The following is a 21,329-nucleotide window of genomic DNA, read 5'->3' on the forward strand; positions in this document are numbered from 1 at the left end:
AAACTCTTCTGGAAAGTTTCAGGGTTCAGCTTCAGAAAGGAGACGAACAAGGGTCCCACACTTCCCAAAGCTAATGTGGCCTCTAAAACTCTTCAGTCTACTCTGAATCAGAAACACCTTCTCACATAAACTCCCCCCAAAAAAGACGTTTCTGCAGCTTCATGCAACAAAAGACAGAAGCAACATAAAAGAAGTCAGCGCGACCGGACTCAGGGACAGATGTTTGTGCATATTTCTGTTATTTAAAGTAAATGATGAGATTATAGAGGCGGACATGGTAACTGTGAGGTTAAATCACATCATGATTCTGAGTTGTGAGTCTTCCTCTGCTTTCACCAGCTCTGATCACTACAAAACAAAGTGAGCATTAAAGAATGAGAGAGGACTCAGGTGGGCGCCGTGTCTCCTGAGGACTCACCCTGCTGGCTGCTGTCTTTGTGAATGCTGCCCTCCTCTTCATCGGCCTCCTCTCCTTTACTCTCTCTGGACAGCAGACGCCGAAACAGGCTGTAATAACGGGTCATGGCAGGCAGAAAGCTGACTGAGACTGAAGCTCCAGTCACTTAATTAGTCAGTCAATCAGTGCGCTAATCGATGAGGCAGCCACTGGATCTGTCGCCGAGAGCCAGTCACTGTTAAACACAGAGGCTCAGAGTGCTGCACACGCCTCCACGTGACCACGCCCAGCTGCTGGTACATTAATACCGAGAGAAACGCTGACAACAGCCAACAGTCGTAGTAAACACCGAGCGCTCGCGTGTCGCCTCCTCAAAGGTTTTCAGACGTCAGAAGGTTCGTGTTCCCGCCCAGCTGCGCATTTGACTCACTCGGTCCGTGAGTGAGTTTCAAGTATGATTTCCTGTCCTGAGCACGAGTTGTGTCACTGTTTGCTGCAGGCCTGATAAATCACAGAGGGGGGTCAGGTTACACAGCTGGTTTCTGCAGCAGCTCCTGGTTATGCAAAGCAGCGTAAACCAAACCTCAGCAAGTTTATGAAGCACGAAAGGCTCGTTTGTCAGGTCTAAAAACATCATCTGCTAAATCCAACTTTTAAAAATAGGTACGAGTCCCCAGATAACGAGGAGTGAGAGAAGGATCTCAGGTGAACCAAATACAGCAGTAACACAGTTTGCATTATAGGGGCGTGGCCTCGTTGACTGACAGGTGGATGGTGACACAGGTGGGTGTCAGGCTTCACCTGAACTGGACCTCTGGACTGATTTTGTGCTGTTGGAGCCTTTTTAATGACATCATCCAACCAATAATGTGGCTGCTGTGAGGTCGCTGTGGTAACAGACCACCTATGAAGTCTGAGCTCCAGTTTTTTTGAGTAAAATTCCAGGATTTTAATTGGATGTAACAGATTAGCAGGTACCTGTGTCCGTGTGAAGCACCCGTTAACTTAATGACTTAATCATTTCTGGCTCAAAGAAATCACAGGTGTATTTGAAGTGCCAGGAGCCTCTCCTCTCAGTACGTTTGTGTGTGGATCTGTCACGGCTCCAGTCAAAGGCTCGTGTGGGTTGTCTCCAAGCACCAACTAGGACCGGGTTTATTTACTATTTATTTTGAAATCTACATTATTTGCTATATTTGATGATCTATGTCATTCTCCCAGGATACTATCCTGTTAATTGGTTCTTTGATATCTAAGCTGGCCTGTAATCAGGAAGGCTACGCCCTCTTATCTACCTGCCTGATCACCTGTGATTTGTCAAGAGAACTCGAACATGAACTTCAGAGAGAAACTGGAAATCTTCTGGTATCCAGTCTGTGTTTGAGGTCATCTGGCTCCCAGTAAGCCCTTTGGCCCCCTGCTGTGCCAAAAACAAAGACTACCAGACATCTGCTGGAACCTGTAACTCCTCTCAGTCCTGTTTCTAAATCTAAGTCCTCCGTGATGTCACAGTATTGATTTAGGAAAGCAGAGATGATTGGATGCAGATCCCAGCGGGGTTTCCGGAGCAGCTCTGACGGAGGAGACCGGCTGCGTGTTAGTGATGAGGGAGGGCGAGGATGCAGCTCTAATGACAGCATAGTGATGATAAATATTTTAAACATCCAAATCAATACCAAGATTTTCCTGAAAGTACTTTACATAAAATCTTTATGTATGTAAATAAATAATATTAAGGTGCCGGCAGATGTTCCAGCTCTGCACCTTTACAACAACAGCAGCCGCTCATTTCCCATCTTTCCCTCATTTTGATCATTTCCAGCTCCGTCTTTCCGTTCTGGCCTCCACCACAGCAGCTCTGCATGACTTAAAGTTCAAAATAATCCTTATTTATCTCACACCGAGCCTCGGTGCAGCCTCGGTCTGAAACAAGCTGTTTTAGTCACGTCCCTTCACAAACTCAAAGACTAAACAGAAGGTGGGAGGGGCTTCTGCGTGGAGCACGCCTGAAGATGATGACCATGTAAGGATATCCCATCTCTGTGACATCACTTCTTATTACTGATTACAGTTTTAAACTGTGTTTAAAGTGCGAAGACGAGGCTGTTCTCTTCATCTGAATGAACATCCGTAAATAAACACTCAGTGACCTTCCACATCTCTACATTTGCTTCTGATGATGAAGGTTCCTATAAAAATCATCCCCACTGGAGCTGAGAGCCTCTGTGAGCTCAGTCTGTTTACACGTACATCATCATGTTTGAAGCTTCATATCCTCTGATTATTGGAGAGCGTTGGCTGAGAGCAAACAGCTGACCAGCAGCTGGGCTCGCCCCGTCGAGCCTCCTTTTGTCTCCGATGCTGAGGATGTGTGTTTGTTTTTCAGCTGCAGCCTCGAGCTGCTGCAGTCTGTTCCCCGTGTGACCAGCAGGGGGCGCAGAGCAGGCGTCAGGGCGTGACGATGGGGGGGTGCTGCACTGAAGGACAGATGGTCCATCCCACTGCATCCACGTTTCCCTGTGTGATCAATGATCCAATCAGCTGTCAGCAGGCTCGGCTCTCTCTGGACATCTTCTTTTTGTGTTTATATTAAAGATAAGAACCTTTAGGTGCACGGCAGAGAAGAAGAAGAATGAAACACAGCACAACACAGCAAGAAACATGGTGGAAGGAAAACAGAGCTCAGAGCTGCAGCTGAACCCAGAGGAGAAGAAGCTGAGGCTGAATCTGTGCCTGCAGTCTGCTGATCACTTATCTCCTTATCATAAATGTACGTCCATGTAAAGCATCTTATAATCAGCTCAGTGTATGTATGCTCAGTTTCACAGTTTTTTTCTATCCTTGGATCTCTATGATGTCACAAAGAGAGGGCATCTTTAACATGGCCATATGCGAGGAGCAGCCAATCAGAGAAAAGCTGGCTCAGTGGGTGGGGAGCGGGTTTCAGACAGAGGATCAAACTCTGGGTTTATTCTGAACTGTGCATCATGCAAAGCCAGCTAATGACAGCGTCAGGTGCTGAACAATCATAACAATAAAGTCATCAGACGTTCATTTATCAGATGCTGTGATTGGCTCCTCTGTACGGTTCTCTGTTACAGAGCGCGCTCAGCTCACGTCCAGACCTGGTCTTCGTCACCGCTTCGTGTCCCAGCACCTTAAATTAATGAGGTATTAAAAGCTTTTTAAGTTCACTTTTATGTGCTGATGCTCTTCTCTTCCCAAGGTCATGCAGACAGACGTCAGTAAAGATGACAGAGGATAAACTGAGACAGAAAACAGCATCAAACCTGCAAACTGTCTCCGTCTGCCTCTGAGCGAAAGGCAGAAAATAAACTATGAATCTGTCAGAATGAATAAAGGAGCTCCACAGGGTTCTGTGCTCGGGCCTTTTTCATCTTAAACATCTCCTGCAGTCATCTCTCCTTCAGCGTGTACATTAAACAAATATGTAGGTCTGCTTTTTTTCCCATGTGATCAATATCGCTAAAATTAGAAACGCCCTGTCTCACACTACTGCTGAACAAAAAAAACTATGTGTGTGCTACTTATACAGATTAGTTACATTTTATGCAAAGCCGGTCTAACTCACTATGCTCATACTCAGAGGTCGTTTCTATGAGGTGCCGTAAGGGACATTATTACTGAAACGCTCTCACACACACTACTGAAAAACCAAGTCATTTCAGTTGAACAGGAAGGTGTTTCAGTTGAACAGGAAGTTAATTCTTGACAAGGAAACTGAAGGAAAAAGTGTTAGATTTCAAACAAACCACTACACAGATGTCTACTCAGCAACCTGTTAGTTAGGGGTGGGTTTTTATAATCGATTTATTGATTAAAATCGATTCTGGCTTGGATAACGTGAAATCGATTCATTAAAATCCTGAATCGATTTTTTAATATAAATTTATTTTGCCCGAAATGCCAGAATCTCTGGTGAAACCTCACAAAATTTCAACAACCACCAAACAGCTAAGACAGTAAATGAGAGCAGGTACGGCTTCTGCACAAAGACGTAAACACACAGCGCGACCCGCGGATCAGAATCAGTGAGATGTCGCCTTTCTCACCGACAGCACGGACACGGTCGGGGCTGAAAGCCGACAGCTCGCTGACTCTGATCTGTCGGCAGGTCCGCGCTTTGTTTTCACCCCGTTTTTGCGCCGATTCTAAAGCTGTTGGTTTGATCTCTCTCCAAACAATATTGACTGAACCAGCAGCAAAAGAAGATCCAAACTGCGCTTCACATAAACATCGTCATGAATTCCCTCACTGTTTTGCTTCCACCACGATAAAATCGCACGTCATGCACAGCCCTCTCTTTCTCTCTCTCTGTACTTCAAGAACAGTTTCCCGTCTAAAAATCTGTTTTCTGTATTATTCGCTTGCTTGTTAGGCACAAGTCTACTGTTGTTTACAGGCTGTCGGCCGCTGCTTTTTTTCCCCTTTTACTTACTTCCGAAAAGAAAACCTAATTTCTGCCGTTCAATACTGAATAAATTTAAACTTTTTAAAATTATGCAAAATGCAAAACGTTAGCCGTGTCTCTAATAAAACCGCTGTAACGTCAGAGGTAACGTTCATATGTTGATTAATGGTTTTCTTTCGTTTTTGATGTACTGCAGAATATTTTTTATAAAATCCCAGGCCAGGAAAATCACCTACATGTTTTTCTGTGTTTTATCTTCAGCTACTTTGACACAAAGGCATCTGCTGTGATGCTCACACCTTTGATAAAGTCTTGCGTGTGTCAGCTTCCTTTTTTTAAATACAAAAATATGTAAACGTACTGATCTGAATTATAATATTTCTGACTGTCAAAATTCCCCATAATCAAATCGAATTGAATTGAATCGAATCGTGGAACAAATCGATTCTGGACCTTAGTGAGACAGCTGCATTACTTAACAATATATTAGCCTCAGCATAAGTCAAAATTTAGAATAGCGGGAGACGTGCATTATCCTGGTTATTTTTTTTGCATATGTGCTTTTTGTCTTTTTTAGCAAAGAAAAATATCTTAAAATCATCAATAAAACCAGGGAGAGAAGGCTTAGCGTTCCTCCATTTAGCACAATGGATATGATATTTACTCAAAAGTATGATGATGTTAATAATGTCTGAGACATCCAATGCTAGATGATCCATATAAAAAAAATTATGATGTAATTCAAACAGTGGCACATCATTAATATTTAGGGAAATCCAATTTTTTAAGTTGCACCAAATACATTGTGTGATAGGGCATAGGAAAAAAAAGATGTTCTAGGGTTTCATTTTCATCAGTACAAAAAGAACACTGATCCACCTCAAAGCCAAATCTCTTTTTTTAGAAATTCTGCCACAGTATTAGTTTTGTTTAAAGTGTGTTTCTTTAACTTTAGGTAGAATAGGCTATTTCATAAATTTTTAGTATGCTTTATCCAGTGTATATGAAATAACTAAATTAGAACCATGCCATGTAACCATTCTGTTGTAACTATGAAATATTTTGTCTTTGAAGAAACTACTAACAAATTTCTTATTGCATTTTTATCAAGCACCTGACATTGCCCTAGCAATAAATTTGGGAGCACTGATGAGAAATTATCGTATATCATAAAAATTTTAATCAAATGAAGCAGAGGCAGTGGGACCAGTTCACAAAATTTGTTATATTCTCTTTGAGAACAGTTTAGACAATATTTTTCTGAAAAGTCTGTGTAACTTAGAATGACACCGTTATCATCCAACAAATCTGTTATGAATATAATATTTTTGTTCAAACCAGTCACTCTTGAAAATTGATTTTTGATTAAGTGTTATTACCCTATTATTCCATAAGGTTGAATTATGGGGAGAAGTTGTGGGTAAATCTCATTTTCCCAAAAATGCAACGTCTGTTTTGGAAAGTTTGATATCTTTATGGGGATTTTATTTGCCGCAAAATCACATTTCAAAATAAAGTCTAATCCTGTATACTATTTTATTAAACAAGAATCATGGGATGTGGAGCTAAGTAGAGTCTGGCTGTGACAGACAAGATTTTAACCATTTAATTCTAAGGGTGCCAACCATAAATTCCAATTCTGGAGTTTTGATACCACCTTTATTGTATCCCTTCACAAGCTGAGATCTTTCTATGTAATGGGTTTTATTCCTCCACAAAAATTCGAACACATTTATATTTATGGTTTTTTTATTTTTATATCGTTTACGTGGTGCAAAAAAGGTTGGGGACTGCTGTACTAGCAGGTTGCTGAGTAGAAATCCTTGTAGTGTTTTGAAATATACCACTTTTTCCATCAGTTTCCTTGTCAGGAAACAACTTCCTGTTCAGCGGAAATGCCTCTGGTTTCAGTGGTGTGTGTGAGAGCATTTCAGTGGTGTGTGTGAGAGCGTTTCAGTAGTGTGTGTGAGAGCGTTTCAGTTGTGTGTGTGAGAGCTAAAATTTCAGTAGTGTGTGTGAGAGCGTTTCAGTTGTGTGTGTGAGAGCTAAAATTTCAGTAGTGTGTGTGAGAGCGTTTCAGTAGTGTGTGTGAGAGCGTTTCAGTTGTGTGTGTGAGAGCTAAAATTTCAGTAGTGTGTGTGAGAGCGTTTCAGTTGTGTGTGTGAGAGCTAAAATTTCAGTAGTGTGTGTGAGAGCGTTTCAGTTGTGTGTGTGAGAGCTAAAATTTCAGTAGTGTGTGTGAGAGCGTTTCAGTAGTGTGTGTGAGAGCGTTTCAGTTGTGTGTGTGAGAGCTAAAATTTCAGTAGTGTGTGTGAGAGCGTTTCAGTTGTGTGTGTGAGAGCGTTTCAGTAGTGTGTGTGAGAGCGTTTCAGTAGTGTGTGTGAGAGCGTTTCAGTTGTGTGTGTGAGAGCGTTTCAGTAATAATGTCCCTTACGGCACCTCATACGTTTCTGTGTGGCTGTGACTCCCTCGTAGGTCACAGACTCTTTACAAAGTTGTGATTTATTAAAGTCAGCTCTGGATTTACTTTCTCGACTGAAAACATCACATGACCATACTTTATCAACACACCTGCACAGGCGAAGCAGGGACGGACTGGTCCTTTACAAACAGGTAGGGACTCTTATTTTGACGGGGTAAGCGTCGTGGATGCAGGAAGCTGTTGGAGCTGCAGAGGGTTTGATGGGAGCGTTAATGCAGCAGAGACATCCATCCTGCTTGGCTGCTGCAGCCACACCACCGCATTACATTAGACTGTTCATCAACCCTGTGTGTGTGTGTGTGTGTGTGTGTGTGTGTGTGTGTGTGTGTGTGTTGCAGAGACCATTTCCAGAGGAGCCTCATAAATAATTGAAAGGTCTGCTGACTCTCTCTCTCTCTCTGTCTACATGACGATACACTTTTAGGTTAAGCTCGCTTGCTCCTCTCTCTCTATGACACATGCCGTCTCTCGCCCCTTCACACCGTCTCCATGGCGATACTCTTAAAGGACCATGCCACGTTTTCTTTGCACGCTGTCCCGTTTGCCGACGCAGAGGTGACATCAGGCTCTGTGGTAATAAAACAGCAGGTCTGCTGATTACTTTCAGCCGTCAGTAGCGTTTTTGTCTCTGTGGCAGGAAAAAAGCTTTTTCACAGCTCAAGGTCACAGCTGCCGACAAACAGAAGCATCAAGTCCTCTCCCTAAAGGCAACAATCATTCAGTGTTTGTATGTATACTTAACAAAAATCACAGCTACTGATCAAAAAACAAGCAATCATGCCAACCCCAACAAATACTGCACAACATCACAGCACTGTAGCTAAACTAACCATTTATCTTTATCACTGCTGCTGAATAAAATATTATAAATCCAGCTCAGAAGTCCCAAATAAAACGTGCTGCATGTCCGACGCACTGCAGGTCCAATATCTGCTCCAGTGAAGCTGGATGTTCATATTAAACATGGACAAAGTTTTTAACAACGAGGTCAGAGTATAATCTCTGCAAACAGCTCTGAACACTCAGTTTCACGCAGGTTTTTCTATCTTTGATGTGTATGATGTCATAGAGTCAATATCCCTAATATGGTTGTCTCAGGCACAGAAGCCCCACCCACTTTCCTTTCTCGGCAGCCGATCAGAAGTGAGTTGGTTAAAGGCTCAGGGGGACTAAACCAGCTTGTTTCAGGCAGTGGGTGAAGTGAGAGGCCCAGAATCAGACAAAGAAGGATCATTTTGAAATGTGACCCGAGTGCAGCCAAAGAATGAAAACAAGGAGCTGCGAACGAGCAGCAGATGTACTTCAACTAAGATCTGGAATGAATAGTGAGTGTTAGCAGACTGTGGTCTTGGTGTGCTCATCTCCAGTCACAGAGTCTGTGGTGTGATCACCATCATCCAGTCCTCCGCCTAAAAAAGCAGCTTCTTGCATATTTATGAGTTTGGAGGTTCTTTGATTATTTCTCTGAGCTATATGTGTGTGTGTGTGTGTTTATTTTTAGATAAAAATATAGCTTTTATGTTCCATTTGGGTAAAAGAAAGGACAAATGATATAAAAATGGCTGAACATTAATCAAACTAACCCTAATCACAGACAGGTTGTCATGGGTGGATATTAGGAGGTTAAATTCAGCCTGCTGGAGGTGAAACGACAGGTTTAAAGTGAGTCACACATGCGTCTGAGCTCGTCTGTCTTTGGGAGCAACTGGCCAAAAAGGCCGTGACACCAGGAAGATGCTGAACCATCAATCTGCTCTGAAATCTAAACCAACATCATCCTCCCGACGCCTTTACTACAGAAATGTAAGAGAGAACATCTGTGACACAGCCAAGAATCGCAGCTGTCACACACGAAGAGCTGATGAAGACGGAGTGGGAAATGATTCAGATCTCTGCGAGCCTGTCAGGACAGAGTGAGACGCACTAATGTGGGTTTGACATGTTCCCATATTTCATGGGACGCTCTTCTCCTCAGATGACGGACCTCCTGTTTCCTGTCGTCCAAACTGGATATTACAGATCATTTTATAGTGACAGGCTTTCTGCTTCTAATAACCTCCTAACATGCACCAAGTCTCCGGCTGTTTAGAGTCCAGGTTGGGTTTGGTCACTCAGAGGAGTGCAGGCCGGTCTCAGGTGAAGGTCACTCGGTCCATCGTCAGGAACGTTCTGGTCTCAGCCTCGTGTTTTTATCCAGCAAACAGGACACAGAATATCTGACCTGCTTCTGGAAGGACTTGCTTTGCGGTGACAATGAACTCCTTACAACAGGGGTGGAGAACTCCAGGCCTCGAGGGCCGGTGTCCTGCAGGTTTTAGATCTCACCCTGGGTCAACACACCTGAATCAAATGATTAGTTCATTACCAGGAATCTGGAGAACTTCAGGACATGTTGAGGAGGTAATTTAACCATTTAAATCGGCTGTGTTGGATCAAGGACACATCTAAACCCTGCAGGACCCATGAGGCCTGGAGTTCGACACCTTACACCAAGACTGGAAATTACCAGATGGCCTCCATTCGAAGGTCTGAGTCTTTGTGCATGATGTCAGATCAGCTTAAGCCAAAGGCTAAAGATTCAGATTGACAAACATCCAACAATACATTGTTTTCCTTTAAGTGCTTTTACTTTTCACCTAAACATAAAGTCCAAGGTTTGGGCCATCACGGAGAGTGTAACCGAAGCCCTGGATGGTTCTGTAAATGACTTTAAGCTGTTCATATCCACCACGTCACTACGGACCTAATCAAGACTAGGGTTAGGTTTCACTTTATTGACAAGCTAGAAGGTATTAAAAATCAAGCCTCATAGCGGCATTCTCACGGTTTCCTGTTATGGATGTCCAAGAAGTGAAAACTCCGTCCGGGGTGGTAAGGAGCTGGAGGTCACTGCTTCATCAGTCATGGCCCGGATGGGACTTAGTGTCAGGCCTGAGCGTACCCCTCTCCTACCTCGATTGAGGGTTTTGTTGCCTCTGCTAAACTGCTTAAATAAAATATCCTGCACTCAAAAAGGGACTTTTGCAACTTCTAAGTGTAACAGTGAAGGTTAGAGCTTGTGAGTAAGTATGATGTCTTCCATCTTCTTCCTGGCCTATTCTTTTCCTGGCTCTAAAGTAATAACCAAGCCAAACCATACTTGGTTTTTAGGCAGTTTCAGCTTTACCTATTAGAAACACCCATTTCACTCAGAAACCTGGAGCCTTTGAACAGAGAGCCACTCCACACTTCCTGAACAGGAGAAACTGGGATAAAAACACCTTAAATAATATTAAATGAGCAAGGTACTACAACACAAACTGCCCAAAACTCAATACCAAGAGCTGACAGATTCATCCAATCACCCAACCTTAGGAGGCGTAAAGGGGTTTCCAACTGTTTCTGAGCAGAGTCTGAACATGGTGTAGGAAAAGAGGCCTTTAGTGTGATGTGCAAAAGTTCCTGCACCAGTCTGATGTCATTATTTAACAGTGTGTAAAGTCATAACAACACACCAGCAGCAAGTCTGTCGAACTGAACAATGTGGTCCCAACTCTTCCCATTTAGAATACAAAACTTTCAAAATAAAATGTCAATAAACAAGAACAGCCAACCAATCACAGACAGCCAAGGTGAATATGTTTGCTTTGTCAGACAGAAAATCCTCACAGAGGTAAAGACCTCTAAACACGAATGTTTTTACATTTCAGCTGCAGCTGTTTCAAAATGAGGTTTAAGTGACTTCCTGTTTGTGATTTTGCTTTTCCTCCCGATGCCCTCGGACTTCTGCTTCCATGTCCTGGCCTCTGCTCCTCGGGAGCTGCTTAAAGAGCGTGCATGATGCAGCAAGCGTGCAGTAACTTTCCACGCTGAATGTGAAGCTTTGGAAAAAGCTTTTGTAAAACGATCATAAACTGGCTCAGATGTTGTTGCTGTTCCACTTCCAGCTTCCTGTTTAAAACGGAGAGCCGAGCGCTGCTGGGAATGATGGAGACGCACTGGCCATAAAACATCAGACAGGGAGGGGCTGGCGCACGCTGAGCTCAGCATCTTCTGCCTTTTATGTTCATCTCCCACACAGTGGAGGAGGGTGGCTCGTTTGTGAGAGGACTCAGCTGTACTTCAGGCCATCCAGGGCCGATCGTTCATCAATTTATTCAAAAAGATCCTTCTGCTTTCGTTCGTGTACGCGCTTTCTAAGTTTCCTGGAACAGTTTAATCAACAGTCCATCAAAATCAAACCACGTTTCAGAGAAATCTGCAAAGACCTGCAGCCAAAGCTCAAATATATTTCTGGTTATTTCATGGAGACTTAAACCTGCTGCAGTTCCTCTATCATCCACTAGAGGCCTGACTCCAACTGAGTCAGTCTCCATAGACTTCCATGTTTAAATGAAAAATGTCAGATTTCGTAGACGTTGTCCTGGACACGATGTTTCACGTCTCATTTCCTGCAAACCATCGACAGCCTGCAAACTGACCAGCGAATGAATGATTGCTGAGTGGGCTAGCATCTCCTGAACATTCACATTAGCTAATTTAAAAAGAACTCGTTTCCATCTCCCTGTTTCTACTCTCTGATTCTGTTAGGGTAGCTTTGCATGACTCATAGTCCAAAATAATCCTTCTTTATCTTATAATAGGGCTTGGTGGCAAATTTCTCCTGACTGGGTGCCCCTCGTAAACACGACATCTGACGTCAGTGTTTGAAACTCTGTCCATGTTTCAGATGAACATCCATCGGAGCAGCAGAGAAACGACAGGAAATAAGGAACAGGTCCACATCCTGCTGCTGCAACCTGAGAAGGAGCCGAGCGCTCGATTACGGACTGAAACTGAGTGAAACAGCAGCTGGAAGCCACTGACTTTTGCAGCTTGATCCAGATAATGAGCTTAATGTCCTGCAGGAATCGATCCGCTGCAGGAAAGTGTCAGTGCTGTATCGCAGCGAGCTACAGAAGCAGCGAGATGATGCAGCGTGATGCCTCTTCACTCACACACGATCTTAACCAGCAGTCTAATTACCATGAAAACGCTGCAGCTGACAGATTCTGTCATCGCTGTTGACGCTGCTCGTTTTAACCGTGAACTGTCGGCGCCGGTCGGCTGTAGCGGAGCAGCTGCCGACACTACCTGCAGGTATTTTTTCATCATAACAACCAGCAGACACGAAAGCTACGCCTGTTAGCACAGGAGCTCGATGGATGTGAGAAACTGGATCCAAAATGGAGGCAGCTGTGAGAAGCTGTGACAGGTGACGGAAATGAGGATTTTGTTGATGTGATCTAAACGCTCCGTGTGTTACTGTGACAGACCCACCAGTCAGAGCATCTCCTCTCCCCTCAGCTGACCGCTCACACTGAGCTCAAACTAGCCTGGAGGCAGGCACTCGGCTCCGCCCCGCTTTTAAACACGCCCCCGCCCACAGGTGTCACTGTGAGACAGGTGCAAGGGGACAGCTGATGTGATAACTGACTTCTGACTGCATTCACAGAGACTCATGAACTTTTACGTATCATTTAAAGGACAGAAAGAAATGACAAAGACTGTTTTGGACTGTAAGCACCGTCTGTGGGAGGCGGGAGGTGCAGGGGGGGTAAAAAGGGGCAACATCCACAGGGAGACCGATTCAAAGGGCTGCTGGAAAGGTTAACACTCCTCCCACAGGGTCACCTGCAGAAACCTTAATGACTTTTACCTCCTCTACACAGGTCTCGATTACCAAAGGCTCTGCTGTGTTCATCTCAACCCTCGATCCAGGAGTCGAAGCTTTCGTGCATATTTCAGGATGTCGGCAGTTTGAGCTCGCAGCTGAACGATACTGAAGACCGTCGCAGCGGCGAGCTGAGCAGCCTGCCCGAAGGGAAACGAGCGAAGCGGCGGTCACAAAGTATACCTGGAAACACAAGTCTGTGTGAGAAACACCTGGCTGGAAGCACAGCAGTGATACCTGCAGGTGTGTAAAGGTGGGAACAGTTGGTCAAATTTTCATCTGCAGGCGGATTACCAAACGCCCTCACACCTGCTTAGTATGACGCTGAGGTGAAGTCACTGCAGAGGCTGTTACACCAACATATGAGAGCTGGGTCAATATTCAAGAATCCAGTAAGTGAACAAAGTCATCAGTGATGGACTCATCACTGAAAACTGCACTCAGATCTGCTCTGTGAGTGTTTTAAAGGTGAGGCTGTGCATCTCCGTCCCCGGTGGTTTGACTGCAGCTCTCACCGGCTGGTAAATCATCACTTCCTGACACTCTAATTTCATTTTTCAGTAACGGGAGGGGAAGCTCGCGCCGAGCAACCGCAACCTTTTCGATCGCTCCGACATGCCGAGTGTTTTTCCACAGGACTGCACATGAAGGTAAAGGGCAGAGTAATTCTACCCCCGCAGAGCGAGGACAGGAAGATCCACCTCATCTCACTTGTGAAGGAGAAGCAGGAACTCTAAAATCAAGCCTGTTAGTGAAGAGACAACAAGAACGCTTCTTATAACTATGACACTGATTATTGTTTTATATGAACACAACATCTTACTGTCTTTGTGAGGCATTCGTTTTTAGAAAACATGAAATTGAGCGTTCTGACACAGGAAGTGAGAATCATCTGCTTCAAACATGGCGAGCCTGCAACAGGACTCCAGCCAGCAACAACACAAAGGTGTACAGGTACACAGAGACACTGATACCGGCAGTGTTTGGGTGAAAACACAACCTGAAATCGACATAAACACTTCCCTGTGTGTGTGTGTGTGTGTGTGTGTGTGTGTGTGTGTGTGTGTGTGTGTGTGTCCACAGAGTCTCTCAGGTTTCTGTTCTGGGCAGCAGGTCACTGAATCATCCTGATTGGTGTGGATCTGATCCCAGATTCAATACAACACACTGATCTGTGTGCTGTAAACAAACACACCCCTTTAGACCACGCCCCTTTAGGCCATGCCACCTGACAGTTGTGAAACAGCAGGCCCAAAGCAAATCATTGCACCCTGAAGCTTCTCCCTCGCCAAAATAAAAGTCTCTGGTCTACATGTTTGCATTTTCTACAAAGCACTGGGTGAAAATGTGCTCTTTCTTTGATGTGGGCTTGCAGTAGGCCACGCCCCCACACTGGACGGCTTTATATTTGACACATTTACAGAATCAGTATGAGGTTTTTGTGGACGTTTACTTTTAGAGCACTTCAACTGCTTCATGACGAGGAAGTGACGCGACACCAGACTCCTCCTGTAGGCTTACAGCCCTGAAGCCCCCTCAGTCCTGCTACCTGTTCTCTTCTGTCTCCCTCACAAACACTCCCAGCAGACTGCTGTCGGGTGTCTTCCTGTTAAAAGGGAGTTCTTCCTTCCCACTCTCTCCAACTGCTGCTCATAGCGGACTTTCTGTTGTTGCAGCTACATCTATACATCACAGGCTCTCTATGATATAAACCAGCTGTTTTGTGTTTTTAAAGCAGACGTCAGCTTTGTGTCATGTGACTGTTGATTGTTGGAGCAGCTCTGACTGCTTCAGCATGCAGAGCTTTGAGAGTGAGATTTTTAAAAAGCACACTAAGGAAAATAAATGCATTTCTGCTTTTTAAAGGATAATCGTGGTTTATTCTACCAGCACGGCCTCGCTGGCACAAAGAGGATTTCTCAGAATAATTCCCCGTCGTTCAGGTGGGCTGAGAGCTGCACTGGCCTGCAGTTCTGCTGATAATACAGCGCGCTGATGCTGTGAGCTCTCCTGAACAGCAGAGAGCTGACTCACGGCAGCTTTGAACTCTTTTCGACTGACAGACATTTCACTGACTTCAGCACAGCTTTCACGTGTCTCTGAACCAGCTCGGACCACATCTGGAGGAGCTTTGACACTCGCTCCGGCCAGATGTTACAGAGGCTGCACTGCAGCAACACACTGCAGGTTAGGCCTCTCTGTTCCCCATCAAAGAGAAAGACTGTCGGGCACCAAATGTTAACATAAAGGAGTCTGACTCATAAAGCAGTTAGCTCAAAGTTCAGCCTCGTTTATCTTTGGCGAGTGCGACGACGGAGCGCGTTCTGTTTTATGGCAGCAGGAAGCCGCCTGGCAGGATTGCTTTACGCTTGTTTTATTGTGAGTCTTCTTTTATGAGCCGACATCTGTCACAAACACGCTTTAATAAAAACATATCAACTGTGAATTGGCCTGCTGCTCCTGCTGCCTGGTGTCATCAGTAACTTTGACATGTCCTCGTAGCACCGACCACAGGACTGAGCTCTCTCTCATCCATGCTGGGAGACCCGGATGCTTCTGACTGCCGTGGCTTTCTCGTCCATTGTTAGGTGGTTGCTAGGCAACATGTATAATATCTGATATGGATAAGAACCTTCAGGAGACGAAGACTGCAGATGCTAAATGTTGCTGACGGTGTTGGAGGCGTTCTCGCTGTGAGAGATCAGCCTTGATGTTAAGACTCTTCCTGAGCCACTTTAGCGCTTCGGCGTAATACGAGGCTCCTCCGTTACACAAAGATGCTCGTCTGGTTTCCTCCTCAGATGTTGATCTTTCAGTTTTTTCCCTCTTGTAGCCTTTAGGGTTTGTGGCGGAGTTGTGGTCCCTGGCTCAGCTGCAGCAGAAGTGGAGATGATTGTACTGATGTACTGAGGTCGGAGATCAGAGGAGAGAGGAGTGTGTGCACTCGGCTGGAAAGTTGGCTGACGTGTGTGCCAAACCGGGAAAACGTGTGAAATAGTAAAATCAATGAAAACTCCAAACTAAATGCAAAGACGGTGGATCGCAGTCCTTCACAGAGCTGCTTCTCTCTGCAGCATCATCATTGCTTTCTGCTCTTCAAACCTGCTGCTGTGCCGTCTGCATAGCTAGCATGAGCCCGCCGGTTTAAAACATGCTAACATTAGCCGCTGTGCACTTGTTTTGTTGGGCAGTGTAAGAACAACACTGCAGACACATTAATGAGCATCTGCTCAACCTTTACATGAAAACATGACCAATAAATATTTCTAAGAATATTTTCATCCATCCGTTTGTCTAATTCAGGGTCGCAGTGGGGGTGGAGCCTATCCCAGCTGTCTGGGCGAGGCAGGGTACACCCTGAGCAGGTCGCCAGTCTGTCACAGAGCTAACGCATAAAGACAGACAATCATTAACACCTATGGGTGATTTAGAATGACCTATTAACCTTACCCCACTAACTGCACATGTTTGGAGTGTGGGAGGAAGCTGGAGAACCCAGCAAGCACAGGGAGAACATGCAAACTCCACACAGACAGATCTGATGGTGGAGCCAAACTCAGGAGCCATAAGAATACAAACTCTGGGACTTTCTATTTATTACTAAGATAAAGATTACCACATGCTGCTGTTATTCAGGCCACACAAGCTCTTCCTTCCTCCTCTCAGCCCGAGTGCACTTCATTTTACTGCTCCTCACAGTGTGGAGCTCACAGAGACCCAGAGGCCAAATAACACGATCACCACCAACCCCTCCAACCTCAAAATGTGGATTTTTTAAAGCAGAAAATATGACGGCACAGGTGAACAAAATTAGAATTATGTCAAATATGAGAAACATGTATGATCAGCTTCTTTGACAGAGTGGGTGCAGGAAACCAGCTGGAAATATAACTGCAGGAAGTGCATTAACCCTGCTAATGCTGCAGCCTCTCCATGTGTGCGCAGAGACAGCACGAAAATCTGTGCGAAACTTCTGGCGTGCCGCTAGGGCGGGGGCTGAAAGTCGTGGACCCCGTGCTGCCTCTGGTGTAACGGCTGAATCTTGGTGTTGATGGTCAGCTGTCACGTCTGCAGTCTGGAGACCTCAGCAATCAGACGCTTACCAGGATAAAGGAATGATGCAATCGAAGCGTTGCATTACCAGCTTCCTCGTGTGCTCGGCTGACAGCAGTGACCTGATTTTACTGCAGCTGCCATAAATTGATTTTCATCAACAAGTTAGACACTTAAAATGAACCAGGCTCATTAAAAAGCTTCATACATGCAGCAGCTTACAGCTGAGTTAGCGTTGCTAATGTAACCGTGGTTACCGGAGGAAGCATTTCCACCACAAAAATGAGACGACACAAGGAGAACGAGACAGCTGGACTTGTTTGCTAAAGCAGAGAAAAGTTTAAAATACGAGCAGAACCACCTTCAGCCACATCTGGATCTCAGCATCTTCACTGCCAGGATAAAAATGGCTTCTCTCAGATTCAGAGAGTTTTTCTCTACATGCAGTTTTCATTTCTCCAAAACTTTAAATTACAGGTAATCCGTAAATACAAACAACCAAACAAAACGCCTGGAGGATTTCAAGATGGATGCCGCGTGGTGACACGTGTTTTGAGCGTCTTCAGCTCGTCTGCACGGATCCATACACCACAAAGAGGGAGGCGCCGAGTCTCCTCCAGTTCTGTTTCGTGGAGTTAAAAGCGAGCAGGAAGTTTGTTTTATGTTTGAAGGTTTTTGACTCAAACTTGTTTTCTCCGCTGCTCGCCTCCGTGTGCGAGGAGGTGCACGAGGCCTTAAGAGCAGTGAATTAGGAGGAAATGATTAAAATATCCCAAATGAACGTTCTTGTTTTCTTTTTGTTTTACCGTGGTCCTGTTCTTACTGGTTATTTTAATAATAAATCGAGTAAATGTATATTCTCAGATGAATTTAGTTTAAGCTGAGTCTGACATCGTCACACAAAGAACGAAGAGAGGAATTCAGCTTTGGGTTTAATAAAACTATCAGCTGCCGCTGAGGTCAGAGCTGGATCGCTGTAATGGTGACCTGGGATTCACGAGTATTCCTTTGATGTTTGGGGAGAACTTTTGGATCTGCGTCTCTGAGGCTTGTTTCTGGGCCGGTGTCCACGGCGATGTTGTGTGAATGGAATTAACCATATTTTAAGTTGTGTTGCCGTGGAGCCCGGGACGGCCAGGCGAAGCATCACTGCACCAACAGCAGCTCAGTCGCTCCGCGTCCGTCAGTCCTCCTGCCACCCGTCATCCATGTGTCTGCATCAGTCAGCATCACCACCCTCACCTGTCTGCCTGCCTGTGTGTGTTTGCTGCATCAGGCTTCTGTCACACACACACACACACACACACACACACTGCACCCCATCCCATAATAACCACACCTAAAAAGCTCCAGTGCAGCTGCATTCAGCAGGATACCGCAGTACACTTTTACCCAACATGCATCAGTCCCCTCCACCCATCCACCCGTACATCCATCCATCCATTCGGGTCCCCTTCATCCTGCCTCCACCCTTCCATCCACCTCCCTCTGCGGGAAAAAGCACCAAGTTCCTCTCATCCACCCTCACAGGATGAGGGAAACTTCCATCCATCCATGCACCGTTTCATCCACCCATCCCTCCGTCCTACCTGGGGGTGCCTTCTCTTTAACCAGCTCCATGTCCGAGGCGAGGTGCTCCCCTAGCCTGCGTCCCTTGCTTCCTTCCTTGCTTCCTTCCTTCTTTCCTTAATCAGCTGTTATCAACAAGCGTCGAGTCTCGGATGATGTGATCACCGATGAACCGCTGATGGGTGGATGGTACCGGGAGAGCTGGAGGGAGGCACCGCGGGACCTGCTCTCAGATCCTCCGCAGCTGCTTCTTCGCCGTTTTTTTTTCTTCCTGCGGGCGTCGAGGCTCGTGCGTTCACCTGAGCTGTGTCCGCGCGCCGCTCTCTCTCTCTCTGTGCTGCTGCAGCTCGAGGCAGGAGAGCACAGGAGTGACGTCACTGTTAAGGTGACACGATGGTGGTGCTGATTGGTGTGAGGAGGAAACGTGATGAAGGAACTTTTAGGGCACGGGGTCTTGCCCATCCCACCGCAGGGCATCAACGGAAGAGAAGGAGTCGAACCCGCGACCTCCGTGCACAAAAGAAAAGAAAAAAAAAACATGCAAAACTCGGGGCCCATCGCGCATGCGCACTGCTTGTCCGTTAACTATAAGGAAGTGTTGCACGGGGAGCTGTGTGAAGGGTCTCCTGCACTGCTCGTTTTGCTTTATTTAAACACTAAAACGACCGCAGAGCACAGATTCATCAGCAAACATCACAATACGTCATCATCTCGAGCCAAAAGCAGACCCAGTCATGTTCAGGTGGGACCCTCGCAGCCCGCAGGTGCCTCCAGGCCACCTTAAATGCTTCTACTGACGCCAACTCCTTAAGATTTAGCTAAATGTGATCACGTTTTCCCCCAAACCAGTCAAAACCAGTCTCTCAGATTGTTGCTCCTCCCCCAGCCTGCTTCTGTCAGACGTTTGTTCCTATTAAAAGGGAGTTTTTCTTTCCCACTGTCACCAAGCGCATGCTTATAGGGCGTGGTTTGATTGTGGGGTCTTTACCTTAGAGCAGACCTTCCCAAAGTGTGGGGCCCGCCCCCCAGCCCCAGGGGGGCGCAGAGCCATTGCAGGGGGGGCGTGGTATGAAAAGGGGGGGAAGAAAAAGACAAAACGCTTGGACACTGCTAGCACAGGGGGGCCCACAGAAACGCAAAGCGGGAGATGAAGCATCGCTGAACATGTTTCCAAACCAACTTCATTCTAAGCCAAAGACGAGAAAATATGGTGAAGCAAATCTTCCCTTTGGCTTCACCTGCACAGGTGCCGAAGTCTCCCTGCAGGGTTGGTTTTCCCTGCGTCGGGAGCAGCACTGCTGTTTAAATCACAGACAAACAGGATCCCACAGCTGTTTATGTTTTTAAACCCATTTTGCACAGAGAGGCATTTTTTGAAAAATGCATTGACAGCAATGTTGAATATTATTACACATACAGTAAAATAATCCCACCGTGACGCCTCTGCCTTTCTAAACAGAGGGACAGTAACTGCGTGTAAAACCTGCAGACAGTCAGATTAACAGTATTTCGTCTCTATCATTCTGCAATTCATCTCATGTAAACAATAACGTGCGCACAGCGTGACGTGAAAAAAGGCACATACCTTTGACGTTGCGTGACGAACTCTGTATTCCTCGTCCACACGTAAACACAAAAAAGGAGTTTTAAAAAATCGCAGTTTTCAATGATTCGAAACGTCGTTTACGTGGACGAAACAGCTGCGTGTTCAAAAACACCCGTGTAGGTGCGGACGCAGCGTAAAAGAGTTAGAAGTTTATTTTCTTACTACCTGTAATTTATTGCTGTTTACTTGTATTTGCTTAATTGTTTACTAAATGTTTGAGGTGTGAAATAAACCGCAATGGAGCAAAATATGGGCGCGTGCAGAGGATGTGTTTGTGCGTGTGTGCGCGTGCACGCGCGAGAAGGGGGGGGGGGGGGGGGGCGAACATTTTTCTTGTAAAACAAAGGGGGGCCCAGCAAAAAAAGTTTGGGAACCACTGCTTTAGAATATGAAGAGGACTGTTGTTGTGATTTGGTGCTATATCAATAAAGCTGCACTGAATTGGAAAGAGATGAGTCTGAAGGCCACAGTTCTGTGATTGATGAAGCTCAGGAACTCAGATGTAGATGCATCTACATCTGAGTTCCTGAGTCTGTGGGGTTTGTGATGAATCTCAGTACTCTGTCATAGATGCTGTGTAAGCCTCGTGCATATAAATAACATCACCATAACCCAGCAATGACATGAAGCAGGAACAGCATGCTAGCCTCAAAGGACAGGACGTGACTCTGAGGTAGAAACCCAGTTTTAGGAAGCAGCTAAACACAAATAAAGCTTCACAAATCTGCTCATTAATCAGAGAAAGCCACAGTTCAGAACCTGCCTGAGAATCCATGCATACTGTTAAACTGTTCTACATCCATGACACGCTGCAGAGAGCAGCTGCTGCTGGGTCTCTCTGCTGCTGTTAACAGCACCGCTGATTAAACAGGAATAAACTCAGGCTACAAATGGAGCTCAATGGCCTGGAGTCAACATCACAGCAGCACATAAAGGCTGCCTGACACCTTTATTGTCGTACGTGTTCCCAAACTACTTTAGTTCCCATCAGAAGGAGGGAACATCCTCGGTTTTCACAAAGAAGATGGATTTACAGGTAGCAGCCAGTTCAGTGAGACACATCAGGTTGATTCAGCTGCAATTACTGTTGAAGAGAAG

The 21,329-nt window shown here is 45.5% G+C and overlaps 1 protein-coding gene across 2 annotated transcripts in view; it reads right to left on the minus strand.

The window, feature by feature from the left end:
* Nucleotides 1-18,980, minus strand: part of LOC113035772 (fibroblast growth factor 12) — a 47,331-nt gene extending 28,351 nt beyond the window's left edge. Inside the window, exon 1 of one of the 2 annotated variants that reach the window (XM_026191469.2) lies at nt 18,646-18,980. In XM_026191469.2, the coding sequence (XP_026047254.1) occupies nt 18,646-18,676 (31 nt within the window). In that variant the 5' untranslated portion in view covers nt 18,677-18,980. Of the gene's footprint in view, nt 1-418; nt 647-18,645 lie in introns of those variants that run through there. The other variant, XM_026191468.2, reaches the window with a different exon arrangement.
* Nucleotides 18,981-21,329: the final 2,349 nt, after the last annotated feature.

This window comes from Astatotilapia calliptera, chromosome 14, assembly GCF_964374335.1.
Source record: "Astatotilapia calliptera chromosome 14, fAstCal68.1, whole genome shotgun sequence".
Taxonomy (NCBI): Eukaryota; Metazoa; Chordata; class Actinopteri; order Cichliformes; family Cichlidae; genus Astatotilapia; species Astatotilapia calliptera.